An 18880-nucleotide genomic window follows, 5' to 3' on the forward strand; every position below is an offset into this window, starting at 1 on the left:
GTAATAAATTTTTGTCTTATTGTTGTTTCTTCTATACAAAATGACAAGACCTTTTTGTTTTTCTAAATTCTTATTTTAAATGACTTCGATTGTTGAGATCTTTATTGAAAATAAGATAAATAAAATCGTTTTAAAACGCAATTATGATTTGTTGCTTACGTATTTTTAGAAATGTTTTGATAAATACAATACATACTACGCTATGCGGTTTGTATATTCAAGGCCGAATTAAGAGGTGGGCAACATGTGCTACTTAGTTACTTTGGTGGTAGGGCTTCGTGCAAGCCCGTCTCGGTAGGTACCACCCACTCATCAGATATTCTATCGCTAAATGGCAGCGCTTAGTATTATTGTATTCTGGTTTGAAGAGTGAGTGAGATATTGTATCTACAGGCACAACGGATATAACATCTTAGTTCCCAAGTTTGGTGGCGCATTGGCGATGTAAGGAATGGTTAATATTACTTACAGCACCATCCTCTATGGGCGGCGGGGGTCACGTAACATCAGGCCCATTTACCCGACCGCCTACCTATATTGTGATGTAGTAGCCTAAGGCATTCGCCTGTTGTACGTAACTGTTGTAAGTTACGTACAACAGGCGAATGCCTTAGGCTACTACATCACAATATCAAAAAAGGAGCTACAGTCCTGGTACATGCACAAATTAAAACCGCCATAGAGAAAGCTTTAGAAACAAAGTAATTTTTCAAAATATATTCAATTCCTTGTTAATCTGTATAAAATATTATTATTTTTTGCCTTATTCAGAAATATTTAATATTCAAAGGATACGAAGACGGACGTTACGAGATAACTCATTTATTAAAACTAAAAATTTACATAATGATCATGATAGTCCATTTCGTCTTCATTTACAATTCCACGGGGAATCCCCATCGGCTAGACCAATGACTAAAACGCAACTAATTTAATAATCTAGGTATATGAGTAGTGCAAGATTGTATTAGAAAAATGACTATTTAGTTAATTAGATATTAATTTAATTGTTAAACTATTTCGAGTCGAAACGTATGTTTTTATCTATAGGATCTTTCGAATATTATAATTATTAAATCACAACACGGTTATATTTTTACATCGGAGGAAGATTTAATTTAAGCCTAATGAACGGGTTCAGTTATCAACTTTGCTCAGTGGGTGTCCAGTTAAACAGAGATAACTGACATTATTTATTTGACAATTAAAAGGAGACGAACAAAAATGCAACCGTTTGGTTTGAGGAACAAAACGTATTATACAGTCAATTGACAGTAGACAGTTACTTAATAAGTAGAGGACTTTTGTAATGTTAATTAAAAGTTCCTCAAGTTTCTTTGGAAAAGTTAAATTAAAAAGTAATATTAAATGGTTGACTATTATCAAAGACGCCTAGGTCACCCCTACAAGGCGTGCAGACCCAGGCACGTCCCCCCTTGACTCTAGGGTCAAGCAGGTATGCCACTGGAAACTTGAAGATTGTTTCACAGATCACCCACAAACACGTTTAATAAGTGAATTCGTTAACGGTTAGAACAATTTCAAAAATTTATTTAAATAACGTTTTAAATTTATTACAATATTTACATATTTTTTATACATTTTAGCTGCCAATTTATTACACGTTTCATTTCATTGTTTGTCACCGCCATTTTTTAAAAACCATTTAAAAGGATGTTGCCATAATCCAAAATACGACTATCGCCTTTGGCCAGAAATAAGCGAAAAAAAAGTACGTTTTAATTTAAATAAGAATTAGTTTAACTATTAGGTATAATTTCGGTGGGAGTTTTATCAAAACTCTAATATTATTTGAATTTTAATCCAATTAGTCTTAGTTTACCGATTTATTTTTATTATTTAATATTAATAATAATCATGGAAGTTTATTTTCGTTCTTTTTTTTTAAATTAAAATTGTTTTGTTTTCTTGAATTTCAGTTCTTATTTTCAACATTCTTTAATAACTTTTATTGTTTATTGTAATTATAACCCCTATTTATATAGGAATTAAAGGTTAAATTATCATGAATTGGACCGCGTTGTACGGAAATGTTTCAACAAGCAGAATCGATAAAAACTTAAGATTTAAAAAGAAACCCCATAATATTAGTCACTGTAAAAATCTTCATTTTAATCTTAATAACCTTTAAATAGTGTTTCTGGTTGGTACATTTCCGTACAAGAAGGTTGAGTTTATAATCATTTTAATTAGTTTTATTTATGATTTATGAAAGTTACAATAAATGAAATGGTTCTTTGTTTAGTAGGAATGACAAAGTTATAGTCCTCTGTCGTATTAAATAAGTATTGCCAACAATATTGCTATTTAATTGATCAATATGTCAGTTTCGAGGAATCATTTTTTATTTCCTATCGGCTTTCTATAAATGTTCTTTAGAGGGTAATTAGTTATATAATGCTGTCTTCTTCTATCGAATGTCGAATAGTTAAGACAGAAAGAGACAAAGCTATGTAACTAAACGACCATTAAACAACATTTATAAATTAAGCCGCATTTGTTTAGTAAATCCATATTAAAGATATTTTTAAACTTCATACCTTAATTAATCATTCGTTTTCGAAATTTCGAACGTTATATTACAACTATCCACTTTTAAATTTTGACAATTAATATAACCGTCCTTGTCTTGCACGTAGGTGGCCATATCTCCGTCCCGCTCTACCGTATGCGGGTCGCGAACGCAGTGGCCGTGAGCGCGAAGAGTGCGCACAGTATGCAGCTGACGAATGGTCCAAACTCCCCCATCCCCCGCACGGCCGCGCCCGCCATGTACGTGATGGACAGGATCAGACCGTGGGCTGTACACCTGCAAGTACATTATATATATTTCCAAACGAAAGCGATGAAATGTAATGACATCTCTGCGTTGATCGGTTATTTTAGACGAACGTTTGATTTGACATCCTCGTTGATAGTGTTAGAAAGCGATACGCGTATAAGTGGTTTAACAGCCACCTTTAAAAGGTTATGGACAAACATGGACTTGACTGATCAATTATACTTTTGTCTACTAACTACTTGATTTATGCTCGTTTTGTTCCACCAGACGGTAAAACTAAGACATCACGATTTGAAATGGACTCTGTTCTAATCCGTCGAAGACCATACGACGCAATCGCTTAAAATCGATATATATATTACTTAATAGAAAAAAACTATTAGCTTTACTTACAAACTGTTGAGTGCTAGTGTTCAGTTAAACTCTGATTTCTCTCTTTCTGTCGCATTAAATTGAGATTCAAAAGAAAGAGATAAACACATCATTGTTTACCTAATAAACCACTAAACAAAATTGACGGATGGAATTATCGAGATGTTAAACAACTCACCTCAAGTTAGCTGGGTAAGTGTCAAGTACTTTAACAGCGACACTGAAGAATATTATCATAATTAGTAGGCCGTACACCGCCTCCACTATGTAAAGCGCTGTCTCACTCTGCGCCACGTAGAGCGAAGGAGATAGCAATATGCAAGACGCACATATTATCACTGAAAAAAAGATTTCTTTAGTCAATACAGTGATAAATTAATGGTAGACATCATAAAAATAAAACTAAATGAATTTAAATATTATTTTGGTGTGATATAATTAAAAGTAACATGATGATGTCTGTCTGTCTGATGACACGCACCGTGCGCGGGCGGGCGGTGCAGGCGGCGCAGCGCCAGCAGCGGCGCGGCCAGCAGCGCGGCGTGCGCGGCGTAGGTGCGCTCGGCGAGGCGGCCGCGCTGCGCCCAGCGCAGGTCGGCGCGGCGCGCGCAGGCGCCCCGCATGCCGCGCACGGTGCTGGCGTTCAGCACGCACTCGGCGTCCAGCTCGCGCCCCACCTCCATGTCCGTGTCGATGACGCTGCGGGCGGGGGCCGAGGTGAGCTTCGAACTTTTATTATTATTATTATTGATTCCGACATATCGCGGGTGCGGTGACGTCTGAAGGACATGTGGTGATGTACGAATGATTCCAGCACATTGGCTAAGATTTTTTTTTTTAAATTATTGTCATCAAAATTTATTTATAATCTTATTAAAACATCAAAATACATAGTTTGATTAAAATGACATCAAATTAACACTTGTTTATTTTCTTTATAAAATCTAATGTACTTAACAAACCAAAACATATACAATACATACATTTACGAATATCTCATTTAATTTTCGAACGGATTGAAAACGAGGGTATCTCTTTCTATAACTTGTTCCAACGTCAAGAAGAGCTGAGATAAACAATCCTTAGAATTGCATCATCCACGAAATTATGGATAACTGAAATAATTTTTTTAAATTTCGACCAATGATATCACATCAATTCCAGTCCAATATTTCTCCCGTTGATATCAACTTAGTCTAATCAGAACATAGTGGGGGTTAAAGGATGAGTCAGCACTATAGATTGAGAACCAAGTAACTTCAAATGGGAGCACTACCGAGATCGTCCAATGACTGTTTACTTAACTGTCCAAAAAGAAGTGTTATGTTATCACGGTATATGTATGCCAATTTATTTATACCACAGTCATTTTTAAATGTCTGAACAGAATTTGATGTATGTATGATCGTTGTAATCCTTACATCATACCTAGTAAAACTGTAAATAAATAAATTTTATTTTAAATTTTGACATATATTTTTTTTTTATTGATAATCAATTCACGCTCTATCAAAATTAAATTTGCATTAAAGAGTTCAGTAATAAAAAGTTATATAAAGTTCACTTTTGGAACACAATCAACGTTCGAAGTCGATTGTGTAGCGAACGTTCAAATAAAAAAATTTAAAAACATACGTGCTATTAACGAAGACGGCTCCCCTAAACGCGGTATACGAAGTCTTGATATTCGAAAGCGCCGTGTTCACGAAGGAGCAATTGATGAATTCAACGTGAGACATAAGGATGTCACGGAACGTACAATTCCTGAACGAAACGTCGATAAAGTCGATGTTTTCCAACGTCTCATTGTAATGTACGCCCTCGTAAGTCACGTTCTGTATCGTCTGTTTGGACGCATCGTACGCTTCCGTCTCGATTTTCATGACAGTCGCTGGTATGTACGACGACAGATAAAACTAAAAAAAAAAAAAAAAGGAAAATCATCATGAATCTCATCTGCGTTGTCCTTGTGGCTGTAAAACCTGAGGTATTGCATTCCGACCATATGCCTGACCAATAAAACTAACTTTCCTATGGAGATATTTTTAGTAGCAGTCGAAAGTTTGAAAGTATTAAACACTATTAATTATTGAGTAATCCTAAGTTTCTTTAGCTTGTTTTCTCAAATTAGGAAAAAAATAAAGGATAATGAATAAAGATTTCGACTTATATTTTGAATTTACTTTGCAAGTACATATTTTTTTACCATATCTGAAGATGCTTAAATATAACGACTTACTTGTATAGCAACAGCGAAGAGTAGCATCCCAGCCAAAGAGAGCGTCGTATTTCTGTAGGTACTCGAGAATATTTGGAAAAACGCCTGCCAGAACTGTCGGTAAGGTATGTCACTATTAAATATTTTTAAAAGACAACTATCGACTCCGTCGAGTGAACAGGTCTAACACAGTATAGAGTTAGATGCGCGTAGTTACCATCTTGAGCGAGTGGCGCACGTGGTGCAGCGCGGGCGGGCGGCGCTTGGCGGGCAGCGCCAGCTCGCCCAGCCGGTACTCCGCCTCGCGCGCCGCGCCGCACACGCGCGACTGGTTGCTCACGTGCATGCTCTGCGCACCCGCGGACGTACACTTTACTTTCACCTACGCTTCTTTATGTGCCTCGTCGGTCTAGTGGCTCTATATGAGGCCACATATGCCGAGGTTCGAGATAAAAATAAGTTTTTGTGGAAGATGGATGTGTATACACACCCTTCCCTCGGCACTTAAAGGCTGCGTCTTAAATCTTTCCGATCATATCGGATTTGCTGTCCCGTCGGATTATGAGAGTGACGAAATAGAGTGCACCTGTGTTTGCGAACTCACTTTAATAAGTCCTGCGTAGTTGATACGTGACCGAAATCGATCGGACGACATCATACTTATTTTACAACATTATAATACCAAACCCATCACAATTATATCTATAGTATATATATACAAGAGGACAAAATACAAATAAACAAAAACATTGAGTTGCCGCGACATCATTGGTCGAGAGCTTGAATAATCTATGATATTCACTATGGTTTTGCGAAAAAATTGTGTTTTGAACGTCGACGAAACTATTATAGGAATTTTGGAAGTCAAATTAAAATGGATATGAGTAGTTAAGTTTAATAGTGTGGTATAATAAAGTTATATTAATCAAGAACTGTTAGTGGTGCACAATATAGCTGAGTCATTAGCAAATCGCATGGAATACGTAAATCTAAGGTTTGTTTATTTTTATTCCTTTTTCAATTAGAACAGAAGATATGCAAAGATCTGTATTTACATAAACTTAATCTTTAACATGTCAAAATTCCCCGTCGAAAAAGAACACGTGCACGTCACGGGACGTCCGACAGAAGTGATAACTTAAAAAAAATGTCTGTCTGAAATAAGTTTAGTCCTGAGGGTTATGGGGGAGCCTGTCTACCGCTGCCGTATGAACGGAAAGGGAAGCCAGACAGACTGGCGCCGAAACGCGTTACGTAACGAAGCGGTTCACCCTCCTCATAAGAAGTTCTCACTTCAAGAGTACCGACTGTTTTGTTTTGTTGACCAAAGAGTATTTTACCTGATACACCATCATGGCGTCGACCTCTCGTCCGACATCTAGCAGATACCGGGGCGACTCCTGCGTCCATATCAAACTGATCAGCGACGCGAGGATTGGTATCGTGCAGAGCAGCAGGTATCTGGAAGACGACGTTATTGTTACGTTTTAATTATAGGAGCTAAAATAAGTCTAGTAGTGTTGAAGAATTGAAAATCAACCGAAGATTGTAGTTTCCAAGAAGACACTATTGAAATTTCATGTTTGTGTTAGGCTGTGATGGAACACTGGAAACATATGTTATCGAGAAACTGAGTTAGAATAAGCTTCAAACTTTCTCCTCAAGGCAGGAAGACTTTGTGTGTTCCCGTGAAGTATTAGCGTGGCTGATAAAAATGGTGTCTATGGTGCCGTCGGCTGTATATTGATGATCTGCCAAAAAGCTGGTAATCCAGTTGCATATTTTCACAGGAAGCCTATAGGAAGGAAGCATCGAAAGAAGTGCTTCCTAAGTCCTTCGCTGTGTCCAAACCTTCCGAATGGACTCAACTGCTTTCGTCCATCTATTTGTCAGGTAAACTAGAAGCTCACTGGCTGAGCGACCCCGACGGAAACCATAACGTCGGCAACAAATCAGCTGATGCTCGTGTAGGTCCCGCAGGAGCCGGCAGCCAATGATGGGGTCCAGTATAATCGCAGTACCGGTGCCAGGCGCTGAAGTGCTCGCGGCTGTCGGCCAGCGCGCGCTCGCCCGTGGGCGGCAGCACGGCGCGCGCCAGCCCCGCCGACAGCAGCACGCCGCCCGCCATGCCGCCCGCCAGCGTCGCCAGCAGCGCCGTGCGCACCCCGCGCGCCGCCACCTCGCCCGCGTACGTGCAGCCCGCCGACAGGATGCCGCCCGACCCGATCGCCGAGCAGAACCTGCACGCGCCGGCCGCGAGGCCGCGGTTACATTGGCCGAGGTTGCCAAAGAAACTCATGTTAAGTCTCTTGTCCCTCTAGTTACACTGGCAGACTCAACCTTTGAAGTGAAACACGACAATAGTAGGTATTGCTGTTTGAAAGTAGAATTTCGGATAAGAGGGTGGTACCGTCCCAGCCGGGATGAACAGAGCATAATGCTCAAGTAGCCCGCCCGAGATAAGGAGTAGTGCAATTTATGTATCTTCTAGGTGTATCTACATATCTAATCGATAGTAGCTTTCATTTTAATTTGGTCGTGTAAAATGACTAATACTATGTTTTTAAATAAATCATAATTTGATTTGATTTTTTTTAAATACATTAATAAACTTTTTAAAACGAACGCTGCCAAAAATTCGATAGAAATATCTAGATCTCCAAAATATCAGAAAATTCAGCGACATATGGAAGACTTTTTTATAAGTCATAAATATAACGACAGTCCGGTGTCGCCAGTCGCTCGTACCGGGCCATCATGAAGGTGCCGTAGGTGGGCATGAAGGCGGCGATGGCGGCGAACACGGCGTTGACGGCGAGCGCGGAGTGCAGCGCGCGCCGCCGCCCGCCGCGCTCCGCCAGCGCGCCCCAGCCCACCGCGCCCAGCGACCAGCCCATTATGCTGATCAGCACTGGAGGAACCATTCCCTTTATGTTATACTTTTCCTCATGACGAAACCTCTACAATCAAATTGATATACAATGAGGAATTATCATCACTGAATTTTCGGTAAGCTACGCAAAAGATATCGTAGTGTAGTTCGGAGTGCAGTCGTGTTGGCGTACGGTTCTTTGAAAAATCTTTCAGGAAGTCTTAAATTTCCATCGAGCTAGCTAAATAAAATTTTTTGATTCATTAATCCACCACTGTAAACCTAATATTATTGTATAAAACTAACTGCACCTGCGGCTTTATCCGCGCGCTATTTGTAAAACACAAACTTGGTGGGTGGAGTTTCGTGAAATCCGCTTTCTTTCTTAGCGGATATCTACACCCTATAAGGAAGCTATCTGCCAAATTTCAAGTTTGTAGGTATTATAGTTTCAGAGATTTCGTGATTAATCAGTGATTTATATTTCGCTTTTATATATATAGGTTTTTATTGAAACTGTTTTCAATTCTCTTCCTATTACAATCGTATTTATAACGAACCCCCCCCCCCTCCCAACAACATAAATATACTTATGTATACTTGAACACGTTACGTACGTAACCCATTTAAAATAACACTGAAAATTCAAATTCAAGAAAAAGCTATCGGAATTATTTACACACGTACCGAGCCAGTTCTTCTCGTGAGGTAAGATGCAGAGTTCGATCTCCGCTGAAGGCAGAACGAAGGCAATCGACGCGAGCTCTAAGGACGCTCCGGCCACAGCCAAACACACTGCGAGGTATACGCGCGCTTGGGACAAACCACACCCAGCCTGGAATAGGAAAATATAACTCTCCTGGGATAGACCAAACCAATAACAAAAAAATGTACGCGGAACACCGGCGCTCCAAGACGCCATTTTAATAGATAAACTGGACATTTCTTTTTTAGGGTTCCGTAGCCAAATGGCAAAAAACGGAACCCTTATAGATTCGTCATGTCATTTCTGTCTGTAAGTCTGTCTGTCTGTCTGTCTGTCTGTCTGTCTGTCTGTCTGTCTGTCTGTCTGTCTGTCTGTCTGTCTGTCTGTCTGTCTGTCTGTCTGTCTGTCTGTCTGTCTGTCTGTCTGTCCGTCCATATGTCACAGACACTTTTTTATTTGTAGCTCCACAGACATGTTAAGTAACTTGTATTTTTTACATTTACATGGTATTATAAAAAAAACGATTACAAAAGAAAAAAAAGGATTTTTTTTAATATTAAAACCAAACTTAGACGGTTTGGTCAACATTCACCAACCTGCCGTAGTGCATCCTCATGGAACTGTTCCAGTACACTTGAGTCGTTGTAATCAAGAAGTTCGCCACTTTCATTCCCTTCTGGGTTTTCCGGTGGCATGTTCGTCATGTTGGTAGCGCTGGCGGGCTCGCCAGCTCCTTCTGTCCCTGGAGACAAAATATGTTCAAGTTTGATTTACTTCTAAGCTAGGCAGCTCGCAAATGAGCCCCCTGATGATTAATGGTCACCACTGCCCATAAATATTGGTACTTTAATTAATAATTCCTCCTGATTTTATGTCATTTGTGCCTGTCCACTCACCCTTCAAACCGGAACACACCTATACTAAGTAGTGCTATTTGTCGGTAGACTATATGATCAGCCAGTGGAACCTACCCTGACAGACTTGTACAAAGCCACTACCACTACGTATCTTTCTGCAAGCGTTGTCAATTTAAAAAACTGATAAGTATTTTGTTATACATGGTGATCTTTTTAATTATTTACATTCTTCACCTTCGACTTTGTCAGATTTATTCGAAATACTTCACTCGAGACCTGACATTTACGAAATACTTGAACAAAGTTCCAAGTCATTCTCAAAGCGCGGATTATAACACCAGACAAGGTATTGCATTTCTCTAACGCTAAGTTTCATCGACTAAATCGATTTAATCTTTGTGTAACTAAACCGTTTCGAGTTTGTAATTTATCCGACAAGTGCGATCAATCGTCTTGCGATTAAGCCCCGACGTTATTCGATACCTGAAAGGTCGCTTAACTTGTGACTAATGTCTCGGAATTTTCTGTCACTAACTATTTCATTGAATTGGATATTTTGTTTTCTATTTCAAATGAAAGCATTTTTTTTATTGTTCTATGTCATAACGAATATCCAAAGCTGTCCTAATGGGTTCCTACCAAATTTGGCTAGGTTGAAGTCACGAGCAGTGAAGGCGACGGTCGATGCCTATTGCAAATAGGTCCCCTTAAACCTACAGCCCGGGAACTGCTCGAAGTTTCAATGGACCCGGCACCCGCAAGATGAGTCCATGAGAAGTTTCGTCTTCAGAAACGGTGATTTTTCACAATTATTTATGAAGTTAGTGTATTCAATAAAGATTTTTATCAAGGTCAAAGTAAATAAGCTAGTAATTTTGATATGTAATTATAATTTTAACTAATATGAGTTAGCTCTAAAAGAAATTTGTATAACTGCGCAATTTAGTATTGAGGACTATCAGTCTTCCCAAAACCACACACACAGGACGGCCATTAAATAGACTTCCTTGTACTGTTTTTGTTTCTTTTGAATTTCGAATTCGAATTGTTAAGCCGTGAAATAATATGACGTGTATAGAATAAAATTATGATTTATAGAATGTAATAATATTTCCAATACGAGTTATTTAGAAAACACGTGGCATGGATGAAAAATGTATTTTGATAGTTACAAACTAGGGAGTCAGTGTTTCTCCTTAATACAGATTGCACAGCAATCAAGCTATGACTGGTCTCCTAGCTAGAAGTTCTCCAAAAGATTTGTATCGCTGTGTACTATGCTTAACAACAAACCTAAAAATTTTATATACTTCACAAATATCCTTATTAGCAAACAGTATACATTCGACAATTACGTGAGAATATTTTAATCATAAATAATTATAATGTTTTTTTTTTTAAAAAAAGCTTATTTAAATATAAATTTGCAGTTAATCAAGTCAAAAGTATGTCATGCTCAAAATAATTCCCCAATTAAATTCGCGCCAATTTTTTTAATCTGTCAAAACTTTAGACGATTGGCGAATCAAATTTTAAAGGGCACATTTAAAAAAAATACATTCAAATTCGGTGCGTATATCTCTTGAAAAACAAAAATATAATTACCGCTAAGTCTCGTCTCCGTGTAAGTCATTGTGTGCGAAATGGACCCGAAGCTGCCCAGTTTTGACGAGCTCTCAGAGTCGGAGCGTGTGCGCACTAAGCACGCCTGTTCCTCCATTGTGCGGGGTGTCAATAAAAACTATATTGCGATACATCTGGAAATTAACATATGACAAATTAATAGATTTATTAAGAGAAACTGAGGTTTTAAAAAAGTAATTTAAGCCACAGGACGACGTTTTGCAAAGACAGCAGAAGTCTATATCTATTAACGATTACAACATGTAAGAGAGAGAAAGGTGGAAATGAGGGAGATAGATGCGAAAGCGTTGCTAGACCTTAGTTAATACTATACATACATTGTATTTAAATATATATTCCCAAATATGTATAGAAAAAAAAACATTACTCTAGATATAAAATTTCAGTACAGTTAACCGAATAAATTTTATTGTTCATTTTTAGTCATATTTATTAAATGTACAGTTAGCTACAAAAATGTGTATGCTAAAAATCTTTTTCATACAGTCGACTTTGAGTATTCCTTAAATAATATATACGGAACACAACATTTTTAGGCGATCAACCTAGGACAACGCGTACTAACTCAGTTATGCTCATAATTATGACATTCAACTTTGTCAACATATTTTTGTCTTTTAACGCTATATTATTTGCTTACTATTGTATATGAGTGCAAGTTTATGAATAAAACAAAATAATGCAATGCAACCTACCGCCTACCACCCTAAATAATATTATTATTGCGATAATATGTTTATTTATTACGCTTTAATGTCTCAACTATTCACATGCATTATACCTGAGGTACAGAAAACGACATAAGGTACATATCCCCCTCCCCACACAAGCAGCCAAGCCGCGGTTGAAAACTATGTACATACTAGTGTTTTGTTTATAAAAACAGATTTATCTTTAGCTCGGTCATATAATGTGGTCATGTTATAATTTTTACGACGCTAAAACATAATAACGAAGACTAGAGTTATGTAAACGTAGAATCACATACAATGCAACAAAAAGTTCTGTATTTAATTAGATTAAAATGAACGGTCGCTAGAATAATCCGTCAACAGAAAATCAGCGTAACTAGGTAATAGGTTAGTTAGTAACCTATATAGGTATAGTATTCATAGGGGGTTAAACCGAGATGATTTTGAAAATCGAACGCCATGTATTGGAATAAATCTTAATCTTGTTTTTAAGAGAAAAAACAGTTCCAAGAGTAGTCAAACTCAGGTGAAGTTTTTCATACCTGAATTTGCCTCCCTTCCTCACACGCAGTCAGTAGCCATTTAGAATATAGTAAAAATGGTTATGTATATAATAGTTACAGTAATGTAACATCAGACCTTATACATCGTAACAGTTGCTTCCTTGTGTAATTAAAAAATAAAAAAAGTATATCACAAGTCATATAATAATTTACATAATAAATTGGATATGGACATATTCTAGAACATTGCATAATGGAAGTCTCTGATATTACACTCGGGGTTCATATGGTGATAGCTCATTGTACTGTTTTATTATCATTCTTCAAAAGAGAATATATGGTCTATAATCTAATATAATAATTCTTATTTTTAATATTTCATTTAATTTTGAATTCGATACGCTTAGTCTAAGTCTATGCATGTCGTGGTTACCAATAAATATACCAACTGAATTGGTCACTGTGTGTCATTTCGGTGATCCTAAAATAAATAAATTAATTAATTAAGTCACTGACAACATTTTCCTGTGTCACGTATTTTTGACGCTGACTGTATATTTGAAAAATTTAATTGCTTCGTTAATTAAATTTAAGTTACAAATAGGATGTTATTAAAATACATATAGTGAAATCTCCGTGTACGTGAAAATGCTGGAATGAGTGCTATTGTAAAATATAGTAAACGAGCTGTTTGGTACGGTTGGAACGTCCTTGAAATAATATAAATTCGTTCGTAGGCGGGCAATTTTATAAATGAGAATATATGAACAGTTTAAAATTATTATGAGAATATTCTGGAACCTACGACCACACTTCAATCGTAACGGTCGATGTTATGTTAAATAAAATTCCACTAGATATTAAGACGCCTGACATTTCTATCAAAAACCGAATGACAAAAGTTCCTTACTCAAAATACATACTCTATTCATTAATTAATTTATTTATTTCACTATACTTTGTGCAGATAAGTCTGGCTAGGTACATGCCACTCATCAGATATTCTACTGCCAAACAGCAGTACCAGCAGTAGCCAGTGTAACAAGGGACGTAACGTCTTATTTCCCAATGTTGGTGGCGCATTGGCGATGTAAGGAATGGTTAAAATTAAGCACCATTGTTTATATAGATCAATAACCCGTCCGCCTACCTATATCTTAAAAAAAATCTTACTCAAAACTGGATACATTTATTTAGGCCACTTGAACACAATACATAACACTAAAATATATGCTGTATCGTACTATATGCAATCGGAGCATATAATAATATATAATTTAAACTTAAATAGCAGCTCATTAGGGTTTTATCTCAATCTACGACTTACTAATCTTTGATCCCTACTAATATTATAAATGCGAAAATAACTCTGTCTGTTACCTCTTCAGGCCTAAACCGATTTGGACGAAATTTCGTTTGGAGATAGATGAGTCATATAGGTAAGGGGATAGGTTAGTATTTTTCGATATCATCCTTTAAGGGTGTGAAAAGGGGGGTGAAAGTTTGTATGTTAAATCAATCATTTCTTAATAAAAAACTCATTATAATTTAACTTTAATAATGTTTATGCATTTTTGACCAATAAGGTTTTACTAGTTATATTAAATCAAATCAGTTATATTTTAAACAAAACGAAAAAGGTTTAATTAAAAAAAAAAACATCAATTTAATGAGGCAATTAGTAAATGTTTAAATTAAATAAATTATTTAAATATTAAAAAGTATTATTATCCTTAATATTTCATTTCATTTATTTACATAAACAAATATATATAAATCTAAATATAGTTGGAATGGATTACAAAACAATTATTTAATAAAATTCCCAGACATATAGTCATCCTTAGTAATGAGGATGGATATTGGATTATGTTGTTCACTGTAATTGAAGTAACCCGCCCTTTTATTTACAACTAGTTACCGACCGCGTTTTCGCCCGCGTTTGATTAGTATTAGTACCTTATGACTATTGTACTCCTGATTATTTATATGACAAATTTTTTGATGATCAGTTGAGTAGTTAAGAGGTAAAAGCGTAACCAACAAACAGACTCAATTTCATATCTATAATATTATTTAGGGCAAGGATTTGAAACAATAAATGTTATTTTTAAATCGAGTATTCTATACTAAAAACTAGAATAAGATCGCTCTTTTTTAATTTAAATTTGGATTCTTATATGAAATAATAAACAAAAATCCTGAAAAGAGTTTTCACTTATCATATTAACCTCCTTATAGACATAAATAATAACAAAAGAACATGAAACAAAGAAGGTAATGTTCGAATTGTAATAACTTTTCATATAAAAACTGTTACATTGGATATTTACATTTGTAATTTAAGGAAAACCCAGAACCAGCGTACTAATTTCTCAATTCTCAAAGTTGTGATTATTTTGGTCGTGCTCACTTCCTAATCTTATTTTAAAAATGGCATGAAATTTTGTTTATTTTTATTTAGTATATATGGGAAGGTAGAACAACAATTGTGTCAACTGTTAGTAAATCTACCACCCACCATTACACTGATAGATATATTAACCACTCTTTACACCATAAATGCATGGGACCAAAGATGTCTTGTCCCTTGTGCCTGCAGTAATTACAATAGGATACCCAAAGTATGCAAAGTAATACCAAAATATGCAGATATTGAATAAATAGTGGTACTTAACCCTAGACTATTGGACAAAAATCCAAGAGCAATAATATATCATAAAATATAATGTGCTGTTTAATACCAAAAAAAAATCTTTTTAAACAAAAATATGTGCTAAATAGGTCCTATTGATAACAGTGCGAATTTCTTAAAGACAATTTTTGATAAAAGACATAAAATTTAATAAAGCAATAAGGAGATGTAGTTATATATATATGTATATATATAAATGTAGAATATTTTGTAACTTAATGTCCTGGTGCTAAAACGGCATTAGTTTGACATTACTAATATGAATAATATTATGAAAAAAGGCATTTATTATATAAAACAATAAACATTTGTTCATTGTTTTATATTCTGATTACTAAATGTAAGGTTATTGACATTGGACCTTTTATCAACAGGCCACAGAATTAGTAGAAAGGTGATTATTTTGCAAAATATGTAAGTTAATTGGATAGAACCACAATAATGTGATCTCTTATCAAGTGGGCCTATAAAGAAAGCAAGTTTTTAATAATTCTGGTCAAACTAGTTCAATTTACAGTTTACATTTACTATTTAATTTTATGCCAACGATTTGTATTAAAAAGTATTTCAAATCAACAGACAATCCGTTCAATGCAATTCTGTTTACAGTTTCTACAATACACATTTTATGCTTGATTAAAACTTTTATGTACTTTTATAATATTTCACATATTTGTTTTAAGTATGTCTACATTTCTTGAAGGGGATTTGTGCCCAATACTAACCCTTATTATTTCTATGTCTGTTTAACAGAATCCGTAACATTCTCAAATAAATTTTATATAATTAATCGAAAAATGATGAATTTTATTAGTGCTCAATTCTAATTTTTAAAAAATATAGTTATTAAAATTCTCAACTCTAATCATTGATATGTTAATATGTTTAAATGGTATTTTTTAAACATAACGTTATTACCATATTGTATTTCTTTCAACTTTGAAACCTGTGTTATGATTTACACATATATAAATGATCTATGTTTATTATTTCATTAATACATATTGTGTAATGTAGTAAATGGTGAGACTGTGAACATTTGCCAAGATAATTTTGAAATGTAATTTTTTTCCTTGTGTTATTGTATTGTATTGTATTGCTGTTGGTTGTCCGATTAAAATGAAAAAATAAAATAAAATATCATATAGTTATGGGCATTACAAGTAGTACAATTAAATAAATATAATATTATTGTGAAAGTCATATAAATAGAAAAAATATCCCAATGTATTTACAGTGTATTTATCAGTAACTAACAGATGCTTAGTATATGTTATGGACAGTTTAAAAATATGTTGTTTCATAGTTGAATTTAAAATTTAAATACAAACAATGAAAATCTCATACTAATGACGTATTCTTAGGTTCAAGAGGGCAACAATGCTGGTTATGTTAGTTCTAAAAACATATCTGACAAAATTCCATTGAAAAAAAGATATGCTGTAAATATATGACGCTTTTAGTTGTAGGATGTGGATTGTAACATGTTCGAAATTTAATTATTGAGTAATTTTATCACGATGACTCGATTTTTTTTTTCTTTCGGTACTTAATTTGTGAACAATTATTTAAAAAATATTTTACCAGATGGTCTTAAGAATACGAATCTTTACACTTTACACGAATAAAGAAATATTAAATTTAGTTAAATTTTACTAATAATTTAAGATTAAAAATAATAGTAACTAGGAAAAATAAATACTTTTTTATATTGGATAAAAGACATAAAATTTAATAAAGCAATAAGGAGATGTAGTTATATATATATGTATATATATAAATGTAAAAAACTGCTTCAATTTTGACAGAATCAATTAAAACACTATTTTAACAGTATAGTTAAAATTTCAAAATATTGTATAGTTCTAACACTGCCTTTAACACTGATAACTTATCTTTAAATGAACAAATCAATTGTTCTATGCTATAAGCAAAATATGTGAATTTATATAGAAATTAAAACATTGACGTATATGATTTTATGCAGCGGAAACATTATAATACTCACGGTTTATTGCAATAATTCTAATTTAACAACGAACGGAAGATATCAGGCACTTATTTTCATTATAATTACAATATTGATCACGCAAATAAACAAAATAAACATGCGAGAAGAAGTCAAGACAAGACAAAGTGAGGCTAACACAGATTAAACACAATCACAGGAAGCTGTAATTTAAATTAAGTAATTCTCAACTTATTCGATAAAAAAAATTGAATGAATGAAAAGTGATGTATCACATTTACTAATGATTGAAGGCAATGTGTAATTTTAAGCTAGAATTTTTTTCTGGGCTTTTAAGGAGCAAAATAAAATAAATAAATAATGTAAAATTAAATAATATTATGCATGAAATTTACACTGAAAATAAATTGTATGTGTAGTAAATATAAAAGATTATTGCTTAAATATAAAAAAGCATTACTTACAATTCTTAAGCTTTAAGCAAAGATGCTGTTATCGTTATGTTTCTAGCCTTTTATGCACACTTAAAGCAACACTACACTGATGTTTAAAAATATTTTACAAATTACATTGTGATTATTTATTGCTCGTGATATGTGCAAAATTTATATAAATATTTGCTATTTAGAACCTGCTGTACGTTCTATGGTCATATAATGTGTCTTAGCAGTACATTATTATCTTTCACCATTTATATTTTTATTTATTTTCATACTTTTGTATTAAATTTATTTTTAAAAGGGATATTTTCTTTAATAATACACTTTTTGATATGATTCAAAATAATCGCGATCACTGTTATGTCGGCACTAGTTACGGAATGAGATTTTAAGCTTTATTCGTTATTGAATATATCCATTTATTGAATGTGTATTATGAAGGACGATGTCTTTTTTAGATTATACAAAAATATATTAATAGTAACACTCATAAGAAATCGCGATATCCCTTAATAACATTTTGTGTATTTATAGAAATCAGTAGCCTTAACTTATCACGTGTGTGACAAAGTAAAGTCTGCAGAGTTTAAGGTCAAAACAAAGATAGAAGAATAAAATTGCTCAGTGTTAGAAAGAGAAGTACATAGTAAATTATGGTGGTGCATGGTAAATAAGTCAATGGGATTGATCTCAAGTCTTATCTTGAGATTCATTATTTACTTGTTTTAAGTATTGTACATTTATGGTTTGTTCTAAGAATAAAGTATGCAACTAATAATGTACGAATAAAATCTAATCTAAAAAGAATTTAAAAATCCTAGTATTTATAATATAATTGTGCCACTTTTCCAAATAAATAGAAATTATTAAGTCAATAGTTATCAATAATAATATGTATATTAAGTGAATTACTATTATTCTTTTTTATCTCATGTATACCATTGCGTATCGATTTATGAACTTCACGCAGTGCGCAGATGGGAGTGACAACACATGCGCACTTTGTAATTTTAAATTATTGTTTTTTTATTATTCGCTATTAGAATAATATTTTACATCATTATAATCATTTTTTGACTATTAACAAATTTAATTTATGTAAAAAAAAG

The 18880-nt window shown here is 34.3% G+C and overlaps 1 protein-coding gene across 2 annotated transcripts; it reads right to left on the minus strand.

The window, feature by feature from the left end:
* Nucleotides 1-634: 634 nt before the first annotated feature.
* On the minus strand, nt 635-17810 carry LOC125074293 (synaptic vesicle glycoprotein 2A-like). 2 transcript variants are annotated; one of them, XM_047685585.1, is made up of 13 exons: nt 17796-17810; nt 11434-11585; nt 9568-9713; nt 8953-9100; nt 8142-8304; nt 7415-7633; nt 6734-6854; nt 5611-5742; nt 5415-5507; nt 4811-5091; nt 3657-3874; nt 3354-3513; nt 635-2830 (listed from the first exon to the last, which is right to left on the minus strand). In XM_047685585.1, exons 2-13 carry the CDS (start codon nt 11546-11548, stop codon nt 2683-2685), a joined length of 1944 nt encoding a protein of 647 aa, XP_047541541.1. In that variant the 5' UTR covers nt 11549-11585; nt 17796-17810; the 3' UTR covers nt 635-2682. The 2 variants fall into 2 exon arrangements, with proteins under 2 accessions (XP_047541541.1, XP_047541540.1); XM_047685584.1 differs by lacking the exon at nt 17796-17810 and adding an exon at nt 17371-17505.
* Nucleotides 17811-18880: the final 1070 nt, after the last annotated feature.

This window comes from Vanessa atalanta, chromosome 27, assembly GCF_905147765.1.
Source record: "Vanessa atalanta chromosome 27, ilVanAtal1.2, whole genome shotgun sequence".
Lineage (NCBI taxonomy): Eukaryota > Metazoa > Arthropoda > Insecta > Lepidoptera > Nymphalidae > Vanessa > Vanessa atalanta.